Source organism: Acanthaster planci, linkage group LG07 (genome assembly GCF_054643075.1).
Source record: "Acanthaster planci isolate LZ-2023a linkage group LG07, COTS_SCS, whole genome shotgun sequence".
In the NCBI taxonomy this organism is placed as follows: Eukaryota; Metazoa; Echinodermata; class Asteroidea; order Valvatida; family Acanthasteridae; genus Acanthaster; species Acanthaster planci.
Window position 1 is genome coordinate 5,917,686 of NC_141783.1, and position 27,197 is coordinate 5,944,882.

Sequence of the window (27,197 nt, forward strand, 5' to 3'; positions counted from 1 at the left end):
CACTTTCTGTAAACGTGGCCCCTTCTGTCAAAATATGGAACCCCATACAAGAACTCTGATCAAAGGACTCTCTTTTGAAATAGCTCAGTGGGTCCAAAGGCTAGAGTATTGAAATAGAAACTCCCACTTCATAATTTGACTAACATCAAGGTGTGAAGTAGAGGATTTTCTGTCATGACTGTTAGCATTCAATTAAATACACAGATGTGTGCAGAAATGTGCGCAACCTTGGATATCTGTCAACATTCTGCCCGTACATGAAACTGTCAACAGAAATACCCAGATTCTTGCATGCACCTCCACAGACATAGTTCGCGTCCTAATGTTACATCACATGAAAAACTTCTATAGCAACACGAAGAAGAAATGACTTAACATTCCATCACAGGGCACTAGCCCGCCATCCTATTCAGTTATGATGGCTTAACTTGCCCATTCAAGATTCTATAAAGAATCTAACTTATTATCAGCAAATACATCCTCAAGTTCAAGAGGTGATCTGAAATTCTAAACTGTTTTGGATGCAAAGGTGTCACATGATTCTAAATGTACCAGAATGATGTCAATCTACACTGCTAGCGATTGGGAAAATACTTCATGGATGCCTCAAGTGATAACAGGAACACCACCAAAAAAAACCCACAAGCATACTCTCATAAAAGAACAAAGACGTTTCTGTATTGTTGGCCTTGCAATTTTCTACTTACACAAATAGTATCCTGGGCTTGGATTTTATTTCAATCTTCATTTTAATAAAGTGTGAATTGCAAACAATTCAAAAATAGTATGTAATGAAGCAAAGTAGTCACTAGAAAACTTCACCACATAAAACCTTTAACCATTTCATGCCGGGGCATTTTTCAATGTTGATGATGCTGGGCCGGCATGACTATCACTTTTTAAGTTTTCAAAATCTTTCAAAAATTCATCATTTCATTTAACGGTCGTTTATAGCCGCACAAAGTAATCTTTAGGCACTACTCTAAGTTGACAGGTGACCTTCATTGACGCCTGAGTATTTCAGCCAGGCCAGCAGCCTTGTAAACAGAGCTCAGATTGTGCGGTGTTGTATAACTGTCTTTTGATCACTAACCTGGCTCAGTGCACTGCTGACCTCTTTTCAATAGGGGCCAGATTAGCGTGCTGCCGTGCTGTGTGGCTCATTGCTGCGGATGTGGAGCGCTTTTGTCCCCGGTGGTAATCCGCTGGCTCTCAATGCCCCAAACCCTGGTATACGGTTTCAAAACAAGGCTGGATAATCACCACTTTTGAGAGTGAAAAATGTTGGTAATGCCCAGCAGCCTGGTCTTTTGTTTGGAGTACGATCTTTTGTTACAGGGCCCTGTTTCCTTTGTCCAAGTTCGGAGACCCCGGCCACGCATATTAACCATACGTCTCCGATTCCGGAGTCCCCGGCAGGAAGTGGTTAAAAATCTTTCTTTTTCTCTTTCTGGAAAGTTAGTTGATTATGGTTACCCAGGGCTCATAATTTGGATCCCCTCAATAGTCAGGTACTCGGATACCTAGTTCTATCAAATGAATATCTCTGCTTTGAGGAATTCAGAAAAAAATACGAAGAAACCGAGAACCCACCGTTCTTAGTCTAAAATTAGGTATTCCGCAACTCATGACCATGATGATGGCTGCAGAAGATTACGGTTTCAAGTGGGCTTGTTATTATTTCTCTCAAAGCTTCTTGGCCTGCATTAAATGTACATATAAAGCTCAGGAAATAACACCTGTGAAGGACAAACCCAAATAACAGAACTCCTGTGTAGAAAACAAAATTAGGCCAGCTGTACTCACAGCTCAGATGAACGATTCTCTGACTTCATCAGTCATCACCCTAACCCTTTTGAAAATAAATGTTATATTACTTCATTGCTGATTAAAATGAAAAGCAAAGCATTATGCCTCACAGCAAAAGGTAATTGACAGGGAAATCACATGGTAATAAAATACTTGATGCCTGGTTAAAGCATTTGTTGTTCTGTGAATACCCAATAAGGAGTCAATAATTCAAAAAAAATCTTGAAACAGTCCACTCCTATCTGAATATCTTATTACTCTATGAGTATGATTTTGGGCCAATGTGATCAGTATAGCAGTGGTTTCACCAGTTTACATGGTTATCCACAGTTCAATATTTACTCCTCCACAACATACAATATTCCATCAAGATAGAGTCTTCTGGTCTGCAATGAGATCATGCCCATAATTGCAGCTCAAAATGCCACAAAGAAAACTTGCAGAGAACAAGTTCTCAATGGTTATTTCTCAGTATCTGTTCTCAGTTCCTTGGGCTTGACTCGTTTGTCCTGCAACCTGGCTCGCTTCTCTTCAAGGGTTTCAGATGAGGACCTTCAAATATCAAACCAAAAATAAATGAAACAATCTTTGGAAGTAAATAGATTGTTCAGGAAAGCAAAAGACTTCTCCTGAAAGAACGGTAAAATTGCCTAAACTGGCTTCTTGTAGAGTCACCAAAAAATGGGATTTCTGTGTACTTTGGTAAATGTTTTACAAAACTTTCACAGACAAGATTCAGTGTTAATTCCAGACTTTGGTCACACATGGGAAATGCCAGGAGCAAACTTTTATACAATGCGGTGTACTGAAAATGAAAGACAACAAAATGTGCAAAGTAAAATGTGACAATAAGAGATGTCGGCAAAAAAATTGATAGATTACACTGTCTGAAATGTCAATAGGTTATTTTCATATAAAAATAAAACTGAGGGCAGGTGGCACAAATGATTGTTAAACAATGTGGGATAAGTAAGAGTTAGAACTTGTTTGGCTGAACATGAACAGAATTGCAGCAATACCTCATATCAAAATTTCAAACTCCTGGACTGAGTTCGGACGGCTTGTTCTCGTTTGTTCATGAACAGCTCAATTTGTTGTTTGTGGGTCGGCCGCTCGAACCCTGGGAACATACAACCGGTTATTATCGCTGGTAGTTATTTGTGGCAAGCAACATGCAACATGGCAGATTCCTTGAGCATTCTTGGAGAGTTAATGTCAGATAACTGGGTTAACTTCTTTTCCATTAAAAAAAAAATCATTTCTGTCATGGAAAATTGTTAATTTTCCAAACTTTCCATTGTCTCCGGCCATAAGCCATATCGATACTTTTTGCAGCTGTTCAAAAATCAAGGCTCACAAGTTTTTCCGTGTGTTCATGTAAAATCCTGACGAGGTGGCGTGTGATCCTTTTCCGAGAACAGTATTCATGAGTCCTGTTCTCACCGTTTGAGCACAAGAACAAGAAACCTGTGTCAAGAACAGGCCGCCCGAACTCAACCCTGTATGCTAGCCATTTGCTGAAAATGTGGACAGAAAACCTCAACTCATTGTTGTCCTGGCCTATATAAAAAGTGGAGGGGAAAACAATAACTACCATCAATGCCATAAACCCTCACACTCAGAGCATTTTGTCTTCTCAGTGTACTGTATATCTTAGAATGCAATCCTGTTATGTTGGGAATTGACAACTTGTGTATATCATTAAATGGAAGCAGCTCCATTTGAGCGAGCATGTGAGCTAACAAGTATTCTGGGGGGGCACATTATAATAACCTATCATCCTGGCACTTGTTTTGACAACAACCTATAATTTCTGCCCCACTGTTGATTTTATTTACACAAAATGTTGGAACTAAGCACATGCTCATTCGGTGTTATGCATTTTATTTGCATGCACATCCCTGCTTTGTTCTGCAAGTATAGGCCTCATATAGTGCCCTCTTTCATCTATGCACAGAATCCATTATCAACAAGACTTACGATGGCTTGGCCCTTGCTTTGGGCCCCCAGTTTGGAGCCGGATTGGCAGGAAACCTTGTTATCCCCTGTTTCTGTGACCCTGGTATCGCATCATTCCTGACATCAAATGAGACCTCGGTCCTGGCCATATTGAAAGAAAAAAGTTAACTTCATGTTGTGCATTTCAGCATCAATGGAAGTTTTGTAGTCAAGCCCTCAAGTAAACCGTACCAAAGCACCAAGTTAGTGTAGATTGAGTTGTTTAAAGAAGAAAAGTGTTTGGGTGCATGCATGTAGGTGACATTGGTATGCAAAAAGTATACAAACATTCTCAATACCAGTATATCAATTTTGTGGCAAAAATTGTGTAAAAACATCCAGATTCAAAAGCACTTGTACTCAAAACACACTGCTTAGTTTTCCAAGCTAGGCTCCTATTGTCCCACACACTTCATATTTTGATATACAACACTGCTACAACAAACCAAACATCACTGTACAGAGCAATCTGGCATACCATTATGGCTTCAGTGCTTTAGAATGGTTCCAAGCCAATCTATTATAGTTATATCTATTATATATTCTATTATATCTATTAACACGGTAGCAAGAACCAGAGAAACCCTACTGCATGTTGCATTAAGCAATAACGCAAAGAAAACTTGATTTTTAGTTACAATTGGACTTTCATTGAGGATTCCCAAAATATGAAATATGGAAGAACATACACAAAGCAATTTGCAAGAATTTGTGAAGCAGGCTGCCGTTAGTTTATACAGGCCATGGCTAGAACAGGTGCATCAGAAGCTGAAAAATCGCTAAACTAATACTACATGACCGCTAGAGCAAATGCATCATATGCAGACTTTGTCCTGTTTGTTATAGTGGTACTGTACTACATTCATTGGATTCTGAAAAGGACACATTGCTACCACAACTGGCTGTACACAAGGTCCAAGTTCAGGACTTCTTGGACAGTGTGTGTGCATGTGTAGCTTTAGTGTGTTTGGATGTCATCCAGAGGCTAGTCAAGACACGCTTAATGCTTTAACCTGTCAGCGTGCCAGTAAGAGACAGCAAGATCATTTTTACATGTCCTCAGGTGTGAAGTGTTTCAGAGCATCCACTTGAAGGATTCTTTTGAAGTCTCATCTCCAACTATTAAACCCAACATTGTAAAAATGATTTTCATATGTTGGATGTACATGCCAGCAAACCCCACATTCTAGTGCATAATACAATGAGCTAGTCTTGCGTGATGCCAAGCTAGTCTCATGTGATGCCAAGCTAGTCTTATGAGATGCCAAGCTAGTCTCATGTGATGCCAAGCTAGTCTAATGTGATGCCAAGCTAGTCTTATGTGATACCAAGCTAGTCTTATGTGATGCCAAGTTAGTCTTATTTGATACCAAGCTAGTCTCATGCGATGCCAAGCTAGTCTTATTTGATGCCAAGCTAGTCTTATGTGATGCCAAGCTAGTCTAATGTGATGCCAAGTTAGTCTTATTTGATACCAAGCTAGTCTAATGTGATGCCAAGCTAGTCTAATGTGATGCCAAGCTAGTCTCATGTGATGTCAAGCTAGTCTCATGTGATGCCAAGTTAGTCTTATTTGATACCAAGCTAGTCTTATGCGATACGAAGCTAGTCTTATGCGATGCCAAGTTAGTCTTATTTGATACCAAGCTAGTCTCATGCGATGCCAAACTAGTCTTATTTGATGCCAAGCTAGTCTTATGTGATGCCAAGCTAGTCTTATGTGATACCAAGCTAGTCTTATGTGATGCCAAGCTAGTCTTATGTGATACCAAGCTTGTCTTATGTGATGCCAAGCTAGTCTAATGTGATGCCAAGCTAGTCTTACATGTATGTGATACCAAGCTAGTCTTATGTGATGCCAAGTTAGTCTTATTTGATACCAAGCTAGTCTCATGTGATGCCAAGCTAGTCTTATTTGATGCCAAGCTAGTCTTATGTGATGCCAAGCTAGTCTAATGTGATGCCAAGCTAGTCTTATGTGATACCAAGCTAGTCTCATGTGATGCCAAGCTAGTCTAATGTGATGCCAAGCTAGTCTCATGTGATGCCAAGCTAGTCTTATGTGATACCAAGCTAGTCTAATGTGATACCAAGCTAGTCTCATGTGATGCCAAGTTAGTCTTATTTGATACTAAGCTAGTCTTATGCGATGCCAAGCTAGTCTTATTTGATACCAAGCTAGTCTCATGTGATGCCAAGTTAGTCTTATTTGATACCAAGCTAGTCTCATGCGATGCCAAGCTAGTCTTATTTGATGCCAAGCTAGTCTTATGTGATGCCAAGCTAGTCTTATGTGATACCAAGCTAGTCTTATGTGATGCCAAGCTAGTCTTATGTGATACCAAGCTAGTCTTATGTGATACTAAGCTAGTCTCATGTGTTGCCAAGTTAGTCTTATTTGATGCCAAGCTAGTCTCATGTGATGCCAAGCTAGTCATATGTGATGCCAACCAAGTCATATGTGATACCAAGCTAGTCTCATGTGATGCCAAGTTAGTCTTATTTGATACCAAGCTAGTCTTATGCGATGCAAAGCTAGTCTTATGCGATACCAAGCTAGTCTTATGTGATGCCAAGTTAGTCTTATTTGATACCAAGCTAGTCTCATGCGATGCAAAGCTAGTCTTATGCGATACCAAGCTAGTCTCATGTGATGCCAAGTTAGTCTTATTTGATACCAAGCTAGTCTTATGTGATGCAAAGCTAGTCTTATGTGATACCAAGCTAGTCTCATGTGATGCCAAGCTAGTCTTATTTGATACCAAGCTAGTCTTATTTGATACCAAGCTAGTCTCATGCGATGCAAAGCTAGTCTTATGCGATACCAAGCTAGTCTTATGTGATGCCAAGCTAGTCTAATGTGATGCCAAGCTAGTCTCATGTGATGCCAAGCTAGTCTTATGTGATACCAAGCTAGTCTAATGTGATACCAAGCTAGTCTAATGTGATACCAAGCTAGTCTCATGTGATGCCAAGCTAGTCTAATGTGATGCCAAGCTAGTCTCATGTGATGCCAAGCTAGTCTTATGTGATACCAAGCTAGTCTAATGTGATACCAAGCTAGTCTCATGTGATGCCAAGTTAGTCTTATTTGATACTAAGCTAGTCTTATTTGATACCAAGCTAGTCTTATGCGATGCCAAGCTAGTCTTATTTGATACCAAGCTAGTCTCATGTGATGCCAAGTTAGTCTTATTTGATACCAAGCTAGTCTCATGCGATGCCAAGCTAGTCTTATTTGATGCCAAGCTAGTCTTATGTGATGCCAAGCTAGTCTTATGTGATACCAAGCTAGTCTTATGTGATGCCAAGCTAGTCTTATGTGATACCAAGCTAGTCTTATGTGATACCAAGCTAGTCTCATGTGTTGCCAAGTTAGTCTTATTTGATGCCAAGCTAGTCTCATGTGATGCCAAGCTAGTCTTATGTGATGCCAAGCTAGTCATATGTGATGCCAACCAAGTCATATGTGATACCAAGCTAGTCTCATGTGATGCCAAGTTAGTCTTATTTGATACCAAGCTAGTCTTATGCGATGCAAAGCTAGTCTTATGCGATACCAAGCTAGTCTTATGTGATGCCAAGTTAGTCTTATTTGATACCAAGCTAGTCTCATGCGATGCAAAGCTAGTCTTATGCGATACCAAGCTAGTCTCATGTGATGCCAAGTTAGTCTTATTTGATACCAAGCTAGTCTTATGTGATGCAAAGCTAGTCTTATGTGATACCAAGCTAGTCTCATGTGATGCCAAGCTAGTCTTATTTGATACCAAGCTAGTCTTATTTGATACCAAGCTAGTCTCATGCGATGCAAAGCTAGTCTTATGCGATACCAAGCTAGTCTTATGTGATGCCAAGTTAGTCTTATTTGATACCAAGCTAGTCTCATGCGATGCAAAGCTAGTCTTATGCGATACCAAGCTAGTCTTATGTGATGCCAAGTTAGTCTCATGCGATGCAAAGCTAGTCTTATGCGATACCAAGCTAGTCTTATGTGATACCAAGCTAGTCTCATGCGATGCAAAGCTAGTCTTATGCGATACCAAGCTAGTCTTATTTGATACCAAGCTAGTCTCATGCGATGCAAAGCTAGTCTTATGCGATACCAAGCTAGTCTTATGTGATGCCAAGTTAGTCTTATTTGATACCAAGCTAGTCTTATGCGATGCAAAGCTAGTCTTATGTGATACCAAGCTAGTCTTATTTGATGCCAAGCTAGTCTTATGCGATGCAAAGCTAGTCTTATGAGATGCCAAGCTAGTCTCATGTGATGCCAAGTTAGTCTTATTTGATACCAAGCTAGTCTTATGCGATGCCAAGCTAGTCTAATGTGATGCCAAGCTAGTCTCATGTGATGCCAAGCTAGTCTCATGTGATGCCAAGTTAGTCTTATGTGATACCAAGCTAGTCTCATGTGATGCCAAGTTAGTCTTATGTGATACCAAGCTAGTCTCACGTGATGCCAAGCTAGTCTTATGAGATGCCAAGCTAGTCTCATGCGATGCCAAGCTAGTCTTATTTGATACCAAGCTAGTCTTATGCGATGCAAAGCTAGTCTTATGCGATGCCAAGCTAGTCTTATGTGATGCCAAGCTAGTCTTATGTGATACCAAGCTAGTCTCATGTGATGCCAAGCTAGTCTTATGTGATGCCAACCAAGTCATATGTGATAGTTTGCTGGGAAGTCTTGCCCCTAATTTGTGACTGAAAGAGATCTCATCCTTGAGACATATATTTTGGACTTTGTTTCACTGATTATAACCTGGCTTCTTTGCTGAGTATGACACTGCTGATGCTGTCATCTTCAAGTTTCCGTTTACGTGAGACAGGATTCTGTTTAACCTGCAAAAAATGAGAAAAACTCAATTTGAAATATAAAGCTATCCCATTAAGTAAACACACCAAATGTGCTATAGGTTTTCACCAAAGTTTTAAATCAGAGAATTTACCCGCGCAGTCAAGGTGTCCTCACTAAGAACCTTTATTAACCCTTTCCAATAACCATCATATGATGCATACTCTTTGACTTATAACTTTCAAAGAGTATAAATGCCACGTCTAGTAATAGTAGCTGGGCTTCAACTTCCTCTATCCTCCATAATCCTCATGAATGGCTTCACAGATTTTGAAGGATGCCGGCGAGCAAGCATTTAATGAGGTTGATATACCATGTATATAAATGGCAAATGTATCTGCCAGTGTTGGTCATAAGGTCAGTAAAACCATCTCTACTCTCTAGAGAGTACACAGCATAAGATACTGGTAGCCCAAAGATGAAATGATCAAAAACAAAGAGCTAGAGCTCACCCATTCCTTGACAATATCCCAGATGACTGTGTGGGGGGCATTCGTCTTGATAGCTTCAGCTGTGATGTGTGAGAGTGACACTTGGTAACCGGCATTCAACAATGCTGAACGGAACTTCTTGATTGGTGGACATGGGCTGCGGATGTGGCTGAACAGCTGGCTGAACTTGTGATACAAGGGACAGTCCAAAAGCTCCTTGAAATGAAACCAGAGAGAAAGACGCAACTTCAAAATGTTGTGACTGTCAAATATCAAAGAGCTTGTGCAACCTTTAAAGGCATCTTTAAAAGCATTTTTTTGCCCTATCAGCATTATTTTCTGTAACACATTGCCATTTCTAAAACTGTTTCATGTTTTGTATGTTGGTGCAACTTCCCAAATTCATGAACGAAACAGTGATGCCATCTTAGGCAGTACTCGATGATGAGTGCAGAAAATGACAATTTTTATTTTCACTGCAGTGGGATGTTTTTGGTGCATATGTTCATTAATGTAGAGTGCAACAGTTGGCTGTTACGCACACTTTGTGGATGAGCTGAATTTTAGGTTGAGTTAATGAAGCTTGGGTCGGTTGGGGTGGAATTGGGTTGGTAGTTTTGGGTTGAAGTAGATGGGTTGAGTTTCGGGGTTGGCTCAGGTTAGGCTGAGCTTGGTTAGGTTTGGTCTGGTAGGGATTCCAGAGTTGGGTTGGGTGGAGTTAATTACATTCAGTGGAGTTGGGGTGAATTTTCTAATCACATAATATTGTACGCCAATGAATTTTACAGTTGTTTATCACTACCAACCACTGCTGTTGCACGATGTACATATGGGATAGTTAGAGTTTGCTTGATGGCACCTGTCAATACTGTAATTGCTAAATGTATTTTAATAACTATTATTACTAATCCTAACCCCCTAGGCTCCTGCACCAGAAAGCACACTGAACCTCACAAAATCCAACAGGTGCATGTACTTGTCTATGTTCTTGTACATGCAGTTTACTGTACCAAAGCTGATAAACTCCAATAGAATGAGCCCGTTGGAGTTTGAGTGATATGGTATGGATGGGTCTATGCAGTATAGGATGACTTGCACTGAACAGTACCAAACTTGACAAAATCAAGCATAGTCCAACAATTGGTACAGCAAGCCAGACACTGCACACAGTGACCCGTGTGTGTCCCAACTCACACAGAATCCAACACCATCTCCCTGGGCCTTTCATCCCAAGTCTCACAAAATTCAACAAGTTCATCAGGTACGGTACCAAACCTCACAAAACCTGCTGTTAGAGTATGGCAGGTTTGTGGTAGTTAGGGCTAATCAATTCTTTTTTCGCCCTAACCATTCTGAATCCAACAAGCATACGCATGATTTCAATGGTCCCTACAGGTTAGAGTTAATTATACTTATTTTGTTGTCATTTCTTTTAATTTCATGATGTGATTTATTTTACCCATTTTTGAGTAATATTCTTTAATGACATCTATAGGAAGTCTGAAATTTCTTTTAATTAATAGTATTATAAGTGTTTTAATATTTTAAGCAGGAGGAGCAAGATGATTTCTATTGAGTGAATATACATGTACACAGAGCAATAACTGATTCAATTAAATCAGACATGGTCATGCTATGAGATGATATTGTTTTAAGTTGTGTACCTCACTGATCAGTGTGAGGATGCCCTTCATCCTGGGGCTGGTGTGGAAACGGTCCGAGTGGGCAGTGATGTGAGATAACAGCTTCTTGACAAAGTCTGGGTCATGGATTGGTTCTGCCCACATAGGCCCTCCAAGCTAAAGAAAGTAACCAAAACAGAAAACAAAAGCAGCTTAAAAGTTACAAAGCCAATCCTTCAGGAACTGGGCAAACTGCCAATCCTTCAGGAACTGGGCAAACTGCAAATCCCTCAGGAACTGGGCAAACTGCCAATCCTTCAGGAACTGGGCAAACTGCCATTTTCAGATGGTTATCAATTACCCAGGTCCTCATCACAATCTCAGTCTGCAACAGAATAACTACTTGAATTGTGGGTTACATTCTGAAGTCAACTGGATTTTAATTATTCAACACTCTTCACAGAACATACTTAAAATCTCAAGCAGTTGTTTAGCCACTGAGCTGTGCAGCTTGAGTGAGAATGATCAGCTGAAAGAACCGAGGCTATTGCATACACCGCTTGTATTTTAAATCGAAGCCGTGCTAAAAATATTAGAAAATTATTAGTGCAGAACTTCATGTGCATAATTTGATATTTTACTCTCTGAAAAGGAAAAATTGATCAAACTTTGTTTTATTTTACTTGTGGACCATTTAAAACAGTAAAGACACAGCACAGACAATTTTATTTCACACCTGTTCATGCATGCTCACTGATTGTAGTCAAACCTTAGTATGGTGCATGTTTGCTTTGGTATGAAATCATCTATATGTGCACAAGCAAAAAGAGGAACCATTCCACCTGTCATCAGATCATGATAACACTGGTTCCTAATGCTACAAAAAGTGCAAAAGACATGGGAGTACCATGAGCAATGACCCCTCCCCCACAATGATGTGAAGTGATCAGGAATTTTACAACCTGAAAAACCTGAGATTATCAACAATTTCAGAAATATTTCAATGAGTTAGTTGTCAGAACTAGATTCTTTTTTGTGTGTATTTTTGGTTTTCATGTTTTCATTTTGATGTCTCTCCTCAGTCCAGTGTAGTGGGTTTTGTTGAATGATCAATAGGCTCATGCAGCTGCACTGGTCAGTCAATGTAGACATGCCATTCATGCCATATTCATGCCAATGTATCACTGCACTTTACAAAAATCCCTCCCTGAAACTTCAAAGCCTTGTAACAGAAAACATTTCCTGTGTTTATTGTGTCTGGGACTTCTTCACAGATTACATACTTACAAGGAATCTAGAGCCACAGTTTTCACAGTTTGTACCAACCGGGGGTCCTAACGCATTCTTGTACTTGAAGTTCCTGGCAGAAAAATTTTTCTGGTTAATTAACATCTGCTATTAGACAAGCCATTTACTTACACAACATTGGTAGTGAAGTAAGCTAACTTAAAAAGCCCCCCACATTTAATACAACAGTAAATGTTTACCTACTAGTGGTTGGCAAACTATGCTAGGCCAGCAATACAAAACCAAAACAAAACTTCACAATTTGTTTTAAAAAATATTATATGGCAATCAAAATATTGTTCACAAGAACTACTAAATATTTAATGGAAATGTTTCCTTCTTGAACAGTTTAAGTAACTGTGTATGTTCAAGCAAAATGAGTCCATGGGTGAACTCTGTGCTAAACTTAGATATGCATTAGACCTTGTAGGCAGTTAGAGAAAAGTCTATTGACTGAACTCATCTCTTAAAACAGGATTGTGAGTGGAGCACAAAAATACCAGCCAAAAATAGCTGAAATTCCAAGTGCAAAGTGAGAAGCACATGGCGTGGAGTCTGGGGCCCACTTAAAGGCCCTTCCAAAATTTGAACTGCACATACTCTGTGGTGCATTTTACAGCCTACTGGTGCAACCATTGGTCATTTTTGTTCTTGCAATGTATGCAACTTTTTCTCAAATTTGCCTGAAACTTTGTGAAGGTTAAAATGAACTAATAACACTACACCAGAATTGTAAACATTGAGGTTTGTAGAGTGAGTTGTCCCCCTTCCCACATCATCATCAAAACTCCAATTCTTTGATACCAAGAATGCACAATGCATGTCCAGGCATTTTGGATTTTCCTGGCAAAAATTGTGTCGCCTGCCCGTCTACAGTGTATTCTATCCACTTCCATTTCCGCATATTTGTAACTTGAGGATTGGTCTCGTCAAAGATACATCCAAGTCAGTGCCTCTTTGGACAACTTATATGCTTGTGTTGCACTGACATTTTGATGAGTTTATTTTCAAAATTGTTTGAAATCTTGAACTGTAAATGATGCAAACAGAGCATATAAAACATCCGTGATAATGCATGACACAAGAACTTTGCCCCACACCAGTTGTCACGAAGCCCTCTGTTGGTGGAAGCAAAAATTTGCTAACCTTATTTCAAGCCGCGCACTTATGGTGAAATGTGTGCTGCCACGAGTTAAAGTAGAGATTGTTAGTCATTACTTCCGCTGACGCAGGAACGACTGTAACACTAACACATATATGAATATTGGTATTTCATTGGCAGCCAATCACAACACAATGATCGGGCGGTTCCCAGGATGCTATTTACACATAAGGCTTGAGCTTCAAACCAGTCTGAAAAATACCCACAAAGATTCAATCGCACGCATTACGGAACTCCAGGACACACAGTACTGTTTTCACACGCGTTCGATGTCAGAAAGAGAATGTGCAAAATTTGGCCTGGCTGTTGCGTCGGTAGAAAAGAAGGAAAATCAGCACTTGTGCAAGGAAGAAAACAAGGAAAATGTGACCCATTGGCGGCAAAGAAGAGGAAAGTGGAATTTCGCATACTCAACAAAAAAGCAGAAATCCAATAAAAAGCAGAGATTTCATACCCTATTAAAAGTGAATAGAGACCAACAATAAATGTCTGTGTCCGGTAAGGTTCAACACACCCTCCCTTGACCATAATGATCTCACAACAAGCAACACATGCCACACGCGACATCATTTTAGTTGAACTGTGGATACGTGTCGGGTGCATAGTTAGTATACAGAGATCAGTTGGATGGTCAAGTCATCAGGGAAACCAAGCTGATAGCATGTAGCCATACCAATCACTAGCCACTAACTTCATCAGCAGGTGCATGTCACTTCAACCGCCACAGCTTTTAGACAAGTGTTGTAACCTCACAAGGCTTCCAAGCATCCTCTACAGTAAGCACTGAGCCAATAGGACCACTCACTTTTTGTCAGTCCCGATAGGAACCAGTCGGCCCATTCTCTGCAGGTAGAAATTGTCGCATCCCCCACAGTGATACACCAGGGCCTTTTTGCTGTGGACAAAATAGGAACAGTTGCCACAGATATCTCTAACTACTTCAGAGTAATAGGCATTCAAAAATAAAATCACAGCAGGACCTCATGACATTGCTTTTTTCAAATCAGGGACAACATCTTCCAAATATCTTCTAACGGTCACTCTTTTCTTCATTTTCCAAATGCAACATAACAAAATAATGCAAGTGCATGTGCAATTGTATTTGAAAGCCCAGTATCTACAAATCTAGAAAACTGACACAGAGTGCGACTCACGCAGCTGACTGCTTGACCTTAGACTGGCTGGTGTGTACCCGCACAAAGAGTCGAATGTAGAAGTCCACACTGACTGACAGCAGAGGCTCAATGTAACGATGATGCAGGTTAGCATGGGTTTCAATGGAATGCAATACAATGCGTAATGCCTGCCAAGAAGAAAAAATGGTATTGTGAGTTTAGAAGCATTGAGCACACAGTGGCTTAATCTGTGCGTGAATAAGCAGTAGTGTGTTTGTACATAGATAAAGCATTCCTTTGGCAATACATTATGTTTAAGTGATGCATGTACATGACCAATTTCTGTTGAAAAGTAGAGTTTTCATATGCATGCTAGGTGCCCAGCAGTTGAAGTACTCCCTATATTAGCCTCTCTCTTTATTGCTGGTAAAGGGGTACCATCAACAGAGTGAACAGATAATGTTAACTGTTAAAACACAAATTCAAGTCTACTTCTAACTGATGCACGAGTTAGAGACTACAGTGTGTCCTTGCTCTTTTGCACTCAAACAAGCCCGCTGATAATAATAAATCCCAGGCCAACTTTCACAGGACTGCTGAGCGAGCAAAGATTTGCCAAGTAAATCTATTCACTGAGCATATATTAACACAATACCTGTCATAACCAATAAGTGTAACATGACTTTTTGACTGGTAATCTCAGGGGTCGAAATGAACTTCAATCTCTTGGTGGCCCACAGAGCCAGTGGGAAGTGCACCACACTGGCCCTCATGAACATTTGGTGGCCCAGGTTGAGTACATGTAATGATATTGATCAGGCTAACCACACATGCCCATTTGCATCAGTGGAACTTCTCTACCAAAACAGCTGATTGGCCAGCCTGGCTGGACTTAAACACACTTTTTAAGGCCAAAAACTAGAAAAAAAACTTTTTCTGGTTACGCGACTGATCCTACATTTTTGTACGACCAAAAAATTTATATTGGTAAGTAAGAAAACCAAATTCAAAAATTCAAAAAAAAAAAATCCTGTCTTCACAAAACCTCTCAACAATTTTTCACATCTAAAAGCTTGTATTTTTTGTTTGCCTGCTTACATTTGCCACAGTTGGAAAGAAAGCTCTGTTATTTTTACAAGTTCCCTTTGCATTTCGCTATCACGGTGGTGAAACCATGCATGTAACATTGCTCCACGCCATGCCACTGCCAAAGAAGGCATGATGGTAACATGGCAACCAGTCCATGCATCCCAGTCAAAATAGCATTGTACAACTCACCATACACCCCCACAACTGCACATCGAAAAAAATGATGTCACAGGAAGATTTCTACAAGTTGATTTCCAAAACTTGATTTGTCGTCTATATACGTCTTGTTTGTGTACACAAATCTAATTCCAGGTTATATTGCTTGTACTTAATGATTACACTCAATGCGACACAATCTGTAAACTGGCATTGATGGAAAATGATACCAGCCAACATACCAGGGCAAGCGCCTGCCACACATGTATGAGCTGTATGCACGATCGCACAGTTAACAGAATGTCGTGTCACTACATGTGCATGTGGCACATGAGCCCGGCCGCGAGGACTGAGGAATCATACCGTGAACGCGAAAGCGCTGCGGCGGTGATTTGAAACACGAGTTGAAAAATGTAATGAAAGTTTTGAAAATGTGGCAATGTTCCTCAAATGACCACTGTCCTGCCAGGTTATCGTTATGGGAGAATACAGTGACCCGATGAATTTTTGGTGGGCCTGGGCCAGCGGACCACCGTTAATTTTAACCCCTGTAATCTGTCTTTGCTGAGTGTTTTGGGGGATGCTTGAGATGTACGAGTGAGTAAGCAGCAATTTGTGGATTGACAGAGCAGGTTTTTTTTCCTCCATAAGCTCTCAGACAGCAGTGAGTACAGTGTGCCTAGTAAATTACACAGGCTAAAGGTGACATTCCATGAACAGGTAGTCCATATGCAGCAAGATATAAAGATAGAAATGCAATAGAGAACTACTGAAATTGAGATTGTTTTTAATATTCCTTCATTTTCCAATTCCCCCACATTCAACTTGTACAAATTTCTTTCTATTCTGCAGATTTCTCACCATTTCCTGGCAATACTTTGCTCTGAGGGACATGGCCCCGTACTTTGCAAAGCATGCCTCACTGCGATTGCCACATAGCACGGCCATGTCAGTGCAGGTTACACACAGAATCCCACCATCTTTAACTGCCTGCATGGAGTTATACAAGAACTTGGCAGGGCTGCCATATGGGTCCAGATCAACCACATCCACGCGGTCACTCAGTCGATACTGGTTCATGAGCAGCCTAGCAGGGAAATAATTTAAACATGAATTTGGTTGTTTTTTCCAAAAACAAGTTCATACAAGATCTGTGATTGTATTAAAGGAAAACAATAGAGAGGTGTAGTTTACAAGTAAAATGCAATAAAGTCCTCATTCTCATTAAGAGACAGATCAGAAAGATCCAGCAAAGCCAATTGCAAATGAAAAATGACAGAGTTTATGGCTGAAAAACAATGTTTAACATTTAAATAACTTGACTTTCCATGCCTTCAATAATAGGAAATCAGTAAATTTATTTAATTTTCTAATGATCAAAAGATAAGAAGTCTGCAGTAGCTTCTGCAGTTCCCCTTGTTCCTTTTTAGGTTTGTCTTATGGCCCTGATTCTTGTCCACATTGCCAACATTGTTTTCTTGGCCAAAGGAACCGTCTAGAAAAGACAACATCCTGGATTAGCTTGAAAGCTTGTCAGTTTGATAACCTGGTTGTACATGCATATTGTATATCCTTTTTTGGGGGGTATCTTTTTTCTAGGACACCCTGTGATTCAAAATCTAGTGTTTTGTGGACACCACGGAGAATAGGTAAAAAAGGTCTCCATAAAACAAGCCATTCTGAAGATGAATAGGTCTCCACAAGGATTTCCTGAAACAGCTTTTTGGACAAAGAGGAATTTTAATGTACATGTATATTATTGGTAGTTAATTTAAGCATTTTTAAGGGACATTCAGTTGGATTTTCAACCTGGTAAAGTAATGCTGGTTCAAATGGGAGCATTTTGAAAGCAGTACTTCACACCCAAATTTAGATCAGAAAACAAAACAATGTCTCCACCTGCATCCAATTTTGGTGTGTGTGCATACGTGTTCTTGTGCTGTTATATGCAAAAGACAGTTAATAAGAAGACATTGCTTGAGGGTTATTTACACAGATGAGAGACAAAGGAGGGCACCAATGAAAAGCAATAACAGGCACAATATGCTACATTGTAGACAAGGTGGAAATTAGCTCAGTGTGCAAATGATTGACTTTCTACACCAACAACACTGCCCCACCAGAAGGTACAAGGACATTTTAAACCATGCAAGTCAGTCTATGAAATCAGAACAAGATCAGTGACCCACCAGAATATGCCATCTTGCAATTTGGTATCTTTGAAGACGTTTTGCACTAACATTTGGTTTGCTCAATCTCAGTAAAACTAGTCCAAAAGGCAACCACTGTGTTTGATCTTTGTTACCGTGCAGAAAGCCATTACTGCATGTCTGTGTATATGGGAGCTTAAATTCCACACAAGAGCAAGCTTAGAGTGAGGACTTACGATGCATCACAATGGCTTAGAGTGAGGACTTACGATGCATCACAATGGCTTAGAGTGAGGACTTACGATGCATCACAATGGCTTGCAGTAACCAGATGCTCTACTTCATTTTGCTTGATGTTGTGTTCAATGGCCTTAAAGGCTTCATGATTCCAGTCATTAGCCACAATGTTCTTGAGTCCTGGAATCTCCTTAGCATATCGCACCCCTCTCAGTCCAGTAGCAGACAGACCCTCAACAATACACAGACCTTCCTGATTGTCACAATCATAGAGTTGAAAAATTGAAAAAAAAAATTATCTAATGTCTCAAAAGCATCAGGAATGACTATCTTATCGGACACAAAAGCAAAGCAAAATGGAAATAAATCTAGAATTCCACACACATTCTCATACAAAATAAATCAACAGGACCCTCCTCAAGACTTTTGCCTACATACATGTACAATTGTACACGCTACATGTATGTCCATTTCATCAGCATGCTCAGCTGACAACTCAAAATCAAAGGGGCTCCCTATGTTCTGAAATCATATCATGTGATACAATGTCAACTGAAAATGTAATTCTTAAAAAAAAAAAAGGCCTTAAAACTCACTTTAAAGCATCTGGCAGCTCTACAAATTTCCATTTGTCCCAAGTAGAACTGCCAGATGGGAGCACAGGGAGCACCAGCCAAAGACATTTCACATTCACTTATGGGCTAGAGTCAGTACAAGCAATCATTATTATCATTTACTTGGCAGTACTCCCCCGGGTGGTAGGTTTTGTCTCCTGTTGCGGTAGGAATGCTGTTTCCTTCTGTTGATGATATGTCTTTGCCTGCAGTGGCAATGTCTTCATTTCTGGGTTTGTATGAAACTGCAAGAGAAAAGCATTCTTTCCTGTTCTGATTTTTTTTTCAATTTTTATTCTGTTCAGGACAAAACAAAGGAAACCACAGGAGTAAATATTTCTCTGAGGCAATTTGTGTCTTTTTGACTGAAGACAAGGTTACACTGCAGTTAACATGGAATTCATAATATCTAGGACAAGTTTCTTGGAAGTGTTAAGCACAGATGCTTGCTGAGTGGAACAATACATGTATCTACTCAGCAGTCAAGCTGTCATACAAAGGATGATCTAAGCTTTGCTTGGTTTGTGATTCTGCCCTGTTACAAAGGAAGACTTGAGAGTTCATTTTAAAGCTACAAGGATGAGAATATAATGATGAAGTCAGCAAAGTTGATGATGGAAGGATGATTGTCTAGTGTAAAGACATAGTGAGGGAGATTTGATCCTGTGTTCGGACCCACCCAAATGGTCCAAAAGCCCACTGAGAATAAATGTCCCACCTGTCTTCCCAGGTTCTATGCCCTTGCTGTGAGTTCATGTCCAGGTAAATTCCCCTTTACTAAGCTAACTTGTAACAGGTCTGCCAAACAGCACACAGACAGCATTTCTTAGACTGTTTACTTCTAAACAAGAAGTACTGCAATTTATTTTGCTTCTGACAGAATTTTCCACTCACCTCAGATCTCCCCAAATTTGCCAGCAATAATGAACAAACCAAATGGACTATTGTTTTCACTGGGACAAAATAATGTCATCAAGCAAGAGATCCAAAAAAGCCTATGGCTCCTACATGTACAGTTCCAACTGCCATCCCTCGGAGTCTATTTTGATACAATGTAAATGCATTAGGGAGAAAGGTTTCTGCTCAAAAACTTGGGAATCACAGAAAACCGTGCTTAACAGAAACCTACTGAGAAATGCTTTTTTGCTTAGCAGCTCCGTGGAATTAGACCATCATTAAGTTCCATGAAATCAGGTCATTAAAAGTGAGCACTTCTGGTTTGTACATGTACCTTTTATTCCCTTGGAAGCAAGCTGCAACTCAGAATGCACACTAATAACAGCTATCCTGTGAAAATGAAAAGACAAACACATACCAACACTAACACATGTACATTTGTATCCTTGTGGGGAATTTCCTTTTTTCTTGTGTATTAAGGAATTAATGTTTAAAGTACAGTACCACAGACCAGCTTTATTAAGAATGACTGCTCAGCAAATTCAGGTGTTTGGTAAAAACTAAGTTGGGAGGCAATCAGAAGTTCTACACGTTACAATCATATTTAGCTGGTAAGCTGTTGTTGCTTATCAAATATATTCTGTATGTACATGTACTCACTGAATTTCTGTGCTTGCTGAAAAGCTGTATGATGTTGCTATTTAGTATGCTTCTCCAATTACAATTGGTTTGTATACACACAACTACAAGTTGAAATTAAATACTGCCAAGCATGCAGGGTTTGGGTTTGTTACATGGTAACCAATGAACACAATATGTTCCACTGGTGGACAAAGGGGGGCAGTAGCCCCCTTCACTTTTTGTAAGTCCTGTAATAGGGTGGTGCTTAATAAATCCGCCTATTCAGCTGATGTGTGGTGGTGTCACAACTGGCCCCGTTACTTTGAAAATCTTTCCACTGCCAGTGATATGCCCTTATAACTTCCCTCCCCACTGCAGGCCACTACATGTACACAGAACCCATTTACATTGATCCTACAGCAAAATGTTGTGAACAGAATACATGTACATGCAGAAAGTTGTTAGTCATAGACTCCAATGGATGCTTGTTACTAAACTTACGTCAAGTCACGGTTGAATTGCTGGACAGGATTATAGAACACCTCATGAGTTGTTGGAAAGGTGATCAGTGCCTGGCCTTCTCGTATCATTCCAGAGTTGGTACCCTTTGATTCCGTAGCACTCTTTGTTGCAGGTTTGGACTCCTCAAAGGTAAGATCCATAACCTCCACAGAACTTGTGTTTACACCTCCAGCATTACTAGACTCTGATGGTGTGGTTTGTGAAGTACATCCATGTACAGACTGTATGTTAACCACATCATCTCTCTCCATGTTGTATTTGCTAATCTGCAGATGGAAACATACATGTATGACTGATGTGCAACGGTGATACTAATTTAGTACCAGTATCTAGACATACGAAAGTCAGCAATCAACAAAATTGACAAAATAACATTACACAAGCCCACAAGGGAACCTCTTTCCAACTGTAAGGCCAAAAAAAATAACCGGTCTCTGGTCAGCACACGCATCAATTTTGAACGTGCGTGTCAATTTTTTTTTCCTTTTTTTCTCAAAATTTTCAAAACAGCGCCCTCTCCTTCCATACTGCCTGAATGTTCACAAGTAGACTGATTAAAGGCCACAAATCCACAAGTCAGAAGGTCAATTTGTTCAAGGAACCAGACTAATTCATGGGTAGCTCGTACCCGGTGACAGATCCGTTATGACTCCGTAATGTTGACGTCAAACACAAATCGTAGACCATGGGTAGGTTACAAAGTTGCAGCCAGCTGATCAACAACTATGGCGCCCCTGGCAGCATGACGTGTGATGTGCTACTACTAGCTTTTACTCTTTGATTATGCCACTCATTTCTGTGTTCAGTGCCAGTCTTAAAAGCCAACCCATCCCCCCCCCCAAAAAAAACGCATGGCTGCATCAATTTTAGAACTTTGGTCTGACCAGAGACCAAGTATTTATTTTTGTTTTGGCCAGAACAGACGTTTGACGAATCTGTTTGATAACATTTCCGATTGATTACATACATCATTGTTATACATAGATAGTTAATTCTTATTGGTCACAAGTTGATCAGTTGATATGCTTTTATTATTATTCTTATTCTTGTATGCTATTCATACTACACTATATCATAGCACTTAAAATAATTTAATAGGAAAAGGAAAGAGGATGCAAGCGTACATGTATCATTCACACGTCAAGCGCACTGGCGATGTTGCCGGGCAAAATCTATAACAGTGATCTTTCCCATAAGTCGTGTTTACTGCGTTGTAATTGTTTAATCTTGGGTGCGAGGGTGGATAGCCGTGGTGGTACTATGCAGTAATTATTGTAGGAGATGTGCACTGTGTGGGGGACACTGAAGCACTGTGTCCGTTCACAAGTACTATTCCCTGCACTCTGACCAAGGCAGAGACCTGCAGGTTATTAACCTTCTGTTGGTGCACCTACATGTAGCTGTGCTTGTGGAAGACGAGTATGATCTGATCAGTGTCTGCTGCAATCGCCATTGCTGTTTATATAAAATGCTCATGCGGTTGTCTCTTTTCATCTCCTCTTCAATCTCGTCAACAAACCACAGTGCTGATGTACCAGTATGAAATTTGGTTGCACAAATAGCTGTAATGGCAGAGTAAGTTGGCACAATCAAAGCAGCCAAAACGTGTTTATGGGAGTTTGTACATTGCTATCTGAAAGGTTTGCATAACCATTACTGTTCTGGAGGTGGTCTTAACTCTTGCAGAGATTTATTATACTCCCTCCAGGGTTGATTGTCCTATGACAAATCATCTTAGCCGCAGGGTAGAGTACAGTTAGGCCTTAATCCCAGGACTGAGGCACTTTCCACCGTTCAATGCGAACATGCGCCGCAGTGTGCAGCCAAAAGTGTAGATCGTTTGCTGAAGAGAGGTAAGATAGGTAAAAGGTCCGAATTTTGCCAAAAATACCATTACGGCTACCGGTACATGTTAATGGGATACCTTTTAGTGTGGACCACTTTGTGGGGGAAGATTTGAATGAAAATGTGCTTTTTAGACAGATTAAATGAGCAAATTCAGAATCCCATAGCATTCAAAAGCAATGAAAAGTTGCAACTGTGAGGCACACAGAGAATGCCTTACAATTCTGCCTCTTTTGAGATAAATGTCAGAAAGTTTAAATCTAATTCTTTCTTCTATATGGGAAAGGCATCCCGAAATTCCTAATCCACATGCCTCCAATCCTGGGAGTAACCCCTAGAGTACAATAAATTTGCGCAAGAGTCAAGATTGTGCTGAAGTCATATTGACAGGACATGCTGGACTACATTGTAAGTGTCCCTCCCAAGAACAGTTTATAACTGATAAGGCTTTACCTATGAATAAAGAATAACGCACCATTGCAGAATACCCCGTCACTCACCTTGCCCACCTCGTAGTTGCAGATACACGGATACAGAGTCACACTTCCATCCACAAGGCCTACTTCATATCTCGTATCCGCGTAGCCGCTCCTTGCGACCCACATTGGACTTATTCTTCCGCCTTTCCCATTCACTTTGCATTGTAGGACGCACAAGGCCCACTTCACAGCCGTGCAGCCACTCCCCGGGACCCACGTTGGACTTAGAAAAATTTCCCCGATTGAGTTGAATGTAGCCTAGGCCTAATTCAAATGAGTGCTTCGTTCTCCAAAATGACTTCACGTGCATGTGCACAACACGTACCTTGGCCCATGGAGGAAGGACACAAACATGACAAACTCCACTCGCCTACGTAAGCCATGGATTTAATTTTTAGGGGATATTTACGCGCAGCGGGGTACTCTGCAATTACTTAAGAATAAATATACAGGGGTTCATTCTGATGTTAAATCTTTTTTACTTACAAATTTTTGAATATCGAGACAAGCAAAGACGACATCACCACGGCCAACACCACCGCACGTGAAGTTTGTTGTTACAACTGGACAATGATGAACTCGAGATGGCGCTAATCTATGCTTAAAACATTAATGGGCGGGGCGAAGCGTTCAAACGGGAAATTGGGGGATTTTTTTCCAGTTAGCAGTTTGTTTAATTTAAAACGTTGCATGATTATGCAAAACCGTGATTCTCTGGGCGATTCCTGTACAAATGGTTGGGTATGTTCCCCTTTGCACTTCGTTCTAGATGTGCCATTGCTAGCTGCGCCCCTCATCTCAGCACATTACAGTTTCTGTCCAGTATATTTCTTTTGCAAAGCTCTCTCTTGAACCATAGACCTGGAGGAGGAGTTTCTCCTCCAGGCCTATGCTTGAACCATTGATTATATAGACTGGATAAGACATCGTGCATTGTTTGCAAAATGCGCGGCGCTTCAGGAGGGTAATGTCATGCTGTATGCTGTGCATTTCTGGTCAACATTACGTTTTTCTCATGGGATGATGACTAAGCCCGCGGCCTCCCTCCCGAAAACAAGCCAAAAATAAACAGAAAATGCAAGAATATCATTTCTGGGATTTGTATGTTTGTTTTTAATTCATTTTTTTACACCTATTGTCTACGGTTTCGCTTTGGCAATATTTTCACTTTGGGTCGGTTCAATCGTGATTTGTTCAGTGTGTAAAACTTTAAGAATTCCACCAGAACAAGCAATAGGTTTTGTCAGTAAATATGATGTCCAAACTGTCCATGTCTGGTTTCGATGAGCCAATACTGAAAAAATCATCAATAAAATGATTATAATTTTATACCCTTAGGAGAAATTGTACTAAATAAAATTCATTCATATCTTGAGTAAAATTCATTTAAAACCGACATGCAGAATACGGATGTGTAAGAAACTTTTCTGTGAACACAAAGTGAGCGCAGCTTTAAATGAGTGACCAAACTAACTTCCTGCCATTTTTAAAACAGACACTTGTTAATCAGCTTAAAAAGTTGAGTTCACAACCTGACTTAAAGATTTACATTTAACAATTACTTTCCGGCATAAAAAAGGGAGTTTTAACTGAGAACGAATAATTTTGTCATGTAGACAAAGTTTCTTTCATTGCGTTGACTTTGAATTCCCTTGTTTGTAACTCTATTCAACAGAAACGTCAGCACTCTACTTCTCACTTTGGTTTCATCTCTGCCCCGAAGAATAATTCTGTCACTGATATCACATCGTCTGTCAAACGATTTGGGTTCAGTGCGTCTTTAGATCCGACAAACACAAATCATGACTGTCTTGGAGATTTTTCCGGTGAAATCTGGGGAAAATAAACGACAAATTAGTCGTTAGCGTTGTTAGCTGTGACCCCCGTGTGCCGTATTTCCTTCACTAAAGTCTGGGCCATCCTCGACTCCATGGGCTGCGTGCTTGTCCCAAGACGTCAGTGATCGATAGTTGTTTTATTACTGTTGAAAAGCGCCCTCGCACAACTAGTTTTTACTTACTCTCACTAATTAGCGCGAGCTGGCGCACAGTCTATTATGAGTCGTTAGGGGGCGCGCTATGTACGGTGTCCGCTTTCAAGCACTAACGTCTTGAAACCAAGACTAAGTGCTCGTTTGATCGTGCAAGGCATGGTTGGAACCCACCCGGCGCAGCAGCAAGATTGTACCCATGGGAATGAGGTGGGTGCAAAGCCATCAGCCCTTCCCAGCGCCGTGTTTGGGCGCTGAGTGACAAGCGAACGCCACGTCGTGATAGCGAATTGTGGAATCTTAAAGGTGGTGTACACCATTGGTTTTTGTCGTAATTTCACAAGATTTGCTGTTTACGGTGTGTAATATTCAATGCAACTTACATTCCACTCACTTATTTCATGATTGAGTCAAGTGCTTAGTGAAAAAAAAAACCGAGAAAAACAGCTTGGCATTTTCAACGCTGAAATTGGTCTTGTTGTTTATCTTGCGTAAAATCCATGATTGCAGGGCGTTCGTGGCACACGTGAACATCGTCCGCGGGGTCAGGGTGGGAAACAAGCATGACAGGTTCTCATTCCCTTGAAAAGGAGCAGTTTTAAACGGAGTAAACAGTGAGTTTACCTTGGAGTATTGCGCCTCCTTGACAATGTAGCATTGCAGATTCATGGAAAAACTTCATCCAGGAATTCACAGCAGTCGACTCGTGTCCATGACAACGAAACGAGTAGGACTAGGCCTATAAGATAATGCACGTGCGCGCGGGATCGTGTTTATAACGGCACTTTCATGTCATTTCACCAACGATGAAAGTCTAAAACACCATTAATAGTCGAGTCATTAATAATTACAAGTAAAAAAGAATTATGTCTCAAAACAAGGGAGGATTAACGTGTGGAAATAGTACTTTTTGTTGACGAAACCATCGTGCTCGGAAACATCCGCCATATTGGGTTATACCATTATTATCTAGTGTTGATTTTGAATTCGCAAAGTTTTCCGTTAAAAAAATTCCTTTAATAAAATTCAACTTCACACGGATCCAATTTATTTTCTAATTGTCGCCTAACACTCGGGTTTGTATAATTTCAGTTCACAGTGTTTTGGTGAAAGACTGTAGGTAGGCCTATGTTTTGGCTGCTTTTAGTTTATCCATTCGTTAATGGAGACTCCCACGTCTGCAAACGCAACATACAAGAAATTTGGCGCCTGTTAAAGAATGTGGTGTGCGAAGTGAATTCAACTCTATTACGATGATCGGCCAACCGTCGTAATGAAAGAGAACAAAATTTTTGTTTCCTCTCAAAAACTGCAGCATTCTGGGTGGAAATATTTTACAGACTGGTTGAGACTGTTATGTACTTTTTTTCCATTAAGATATTTCGGGATTACCCGGTAGTCCGAATTTCGGGATTTTACCAATGGTGTTCACCACCATTAAACTCTCTAGTGTAAAGTTGACGGCTCTGGAGCAGCAGCTGTCGTCGTGCGCAGAGAGGCCCCGACCTCGACTCTAGGATGGGCAGATCGCGCAACGCATTATAGGAACCAACATATGGCGCAGCAAGATCGTACCCGTGGGAGCGACGTTGGAGATGAATGACTTCGCCATACAGGCGAACGCACCACTCAAAACAATCTCACATGAACACTCACTTTCAGGGTTCCAGGGTTTTCTTCTCCAGGTCTACCACGGACGGATCTAGCTTTCAGGAATGGGGGTCGATGGGCGTTCTGAAGGGATGCCCTACTAAGGGGATCCACCAGAAATCGATGTAATTTTTTAACTATAGATGAATAGATGGCTGGCGAAATCCTCGTCCAGGATTTTTTGGTAGGGCGTCTCATTTTCCGTCATTTCACTTACAGTTCCATTTGGCCCTTGGCTGAACGGGAGGGAACCCCAGGCCCGCCTCTGTGTATACGCGTAGTTCCATGTAAGCTGAATGTGCAGTGGGCGTGGTTTATTTAGCGATACACTACTCAAAAGTTAAAGACCGCTTTTTCTGAACTTGTAATTTTCAAGCAATGAGTGGGGTCTAGTTCTTTCATTATTTTTGTCTAGACGATGCTCTCATTGGATTAGAATTAGAATTTTTTTAATGTTTCAAAACATCAAAAGCACAATATCAGTAGCAAACTATCTCATATAAGATTTTTTTATATACACATAATAAAAGTGGTCCATAACTTTTGTTGAGTGGTGTATAAGATACATGGGGCATACCAGAATCTCTGCTCTTTGTGGGGGTATCCAATGTGTAAAATAACGAGCACACTGTTAACAATGCTTAACGAATGAACGAAATATGCACAAG

General features: G+C 40.5%; 1 protein-coding gene across 2 annotated transcripts; it reads right to left on the reverse strand.

The window, feature by feature from the left end:
* Positions 1–648: 648 nt before the first annotated feature.
* On the reverse strand, positions 649–23,479 carry trmt1 (tRNA methyltransferase 1). 2 transcript variants are annotated; one of them, XM_022233748.2, is made up of 14 exons: positions 23,376–23,479; positions 20,545–20,831; positions 19,757–19,812; positions 18,649–18,770; positions 17,977–18,164; positions 16,386–16,611; positions 14,319–14,467; positions 13,970–14,059; positions 12,003–12,075; positions 10,758–10,892; positions 9,115–9,309; positions 8,570–8,649; positions 3,790–3,909; positions 649–2,361 (listed from the first exon to the last, which is right to left on the reverse strand). In XM_022233748.2, exons 2-14 carry the CDS (start codon positions 20,814–20,816, stop codon positions 2,271–2,273), a joined length of 1,797 nt encoding a protein of 598 aa, XP_022089440.2. In that variant the 5' UTR covers positions 20,817–20,831; positions 23,376–23,479; the 3' UTR covers positions 649–2,270. The 2 variants fall into 2 exon arrangements, with proteins under 2 accessions (XP_022089440.2, XP_022089439.2); XM_022233747.2 differs by lacking the exon at positions 23,376–23,479 and adding an exon at positions 22,911–23,214.
* Between the last annotated feature and the right edge of the window lie 3,718 nt (positions 23,480–27,197).

What these genes read in the sequence shown, in the direction of transcription:
- trmt1 (XM_022233747.2), bottom strand. Translation starts at nt 23,015, where the DNA reads ATGTGGGTCGCAAGGAGCGGCTACGCGGATACGAGATATGAAGTAGGC. An exon ending in ACCCGGGGGAGTACTGCCAA is followed by an intron (nt 18,165 to 18,648) that starts GTAAATGATAAT and finishes TGTGACAATCAG; the next exon opens with GAAGGTCTGTGTATTGTTGA. An exon ending in ACTGTGGCTCTAGATTCCTT is followed by an intron (nt 10,893 to 12,002) that starts GTAAGTATGTAA and finishes TACTTTCTTTAG; the next exon opens with CTTGGAGGGCCTATGTGGGC.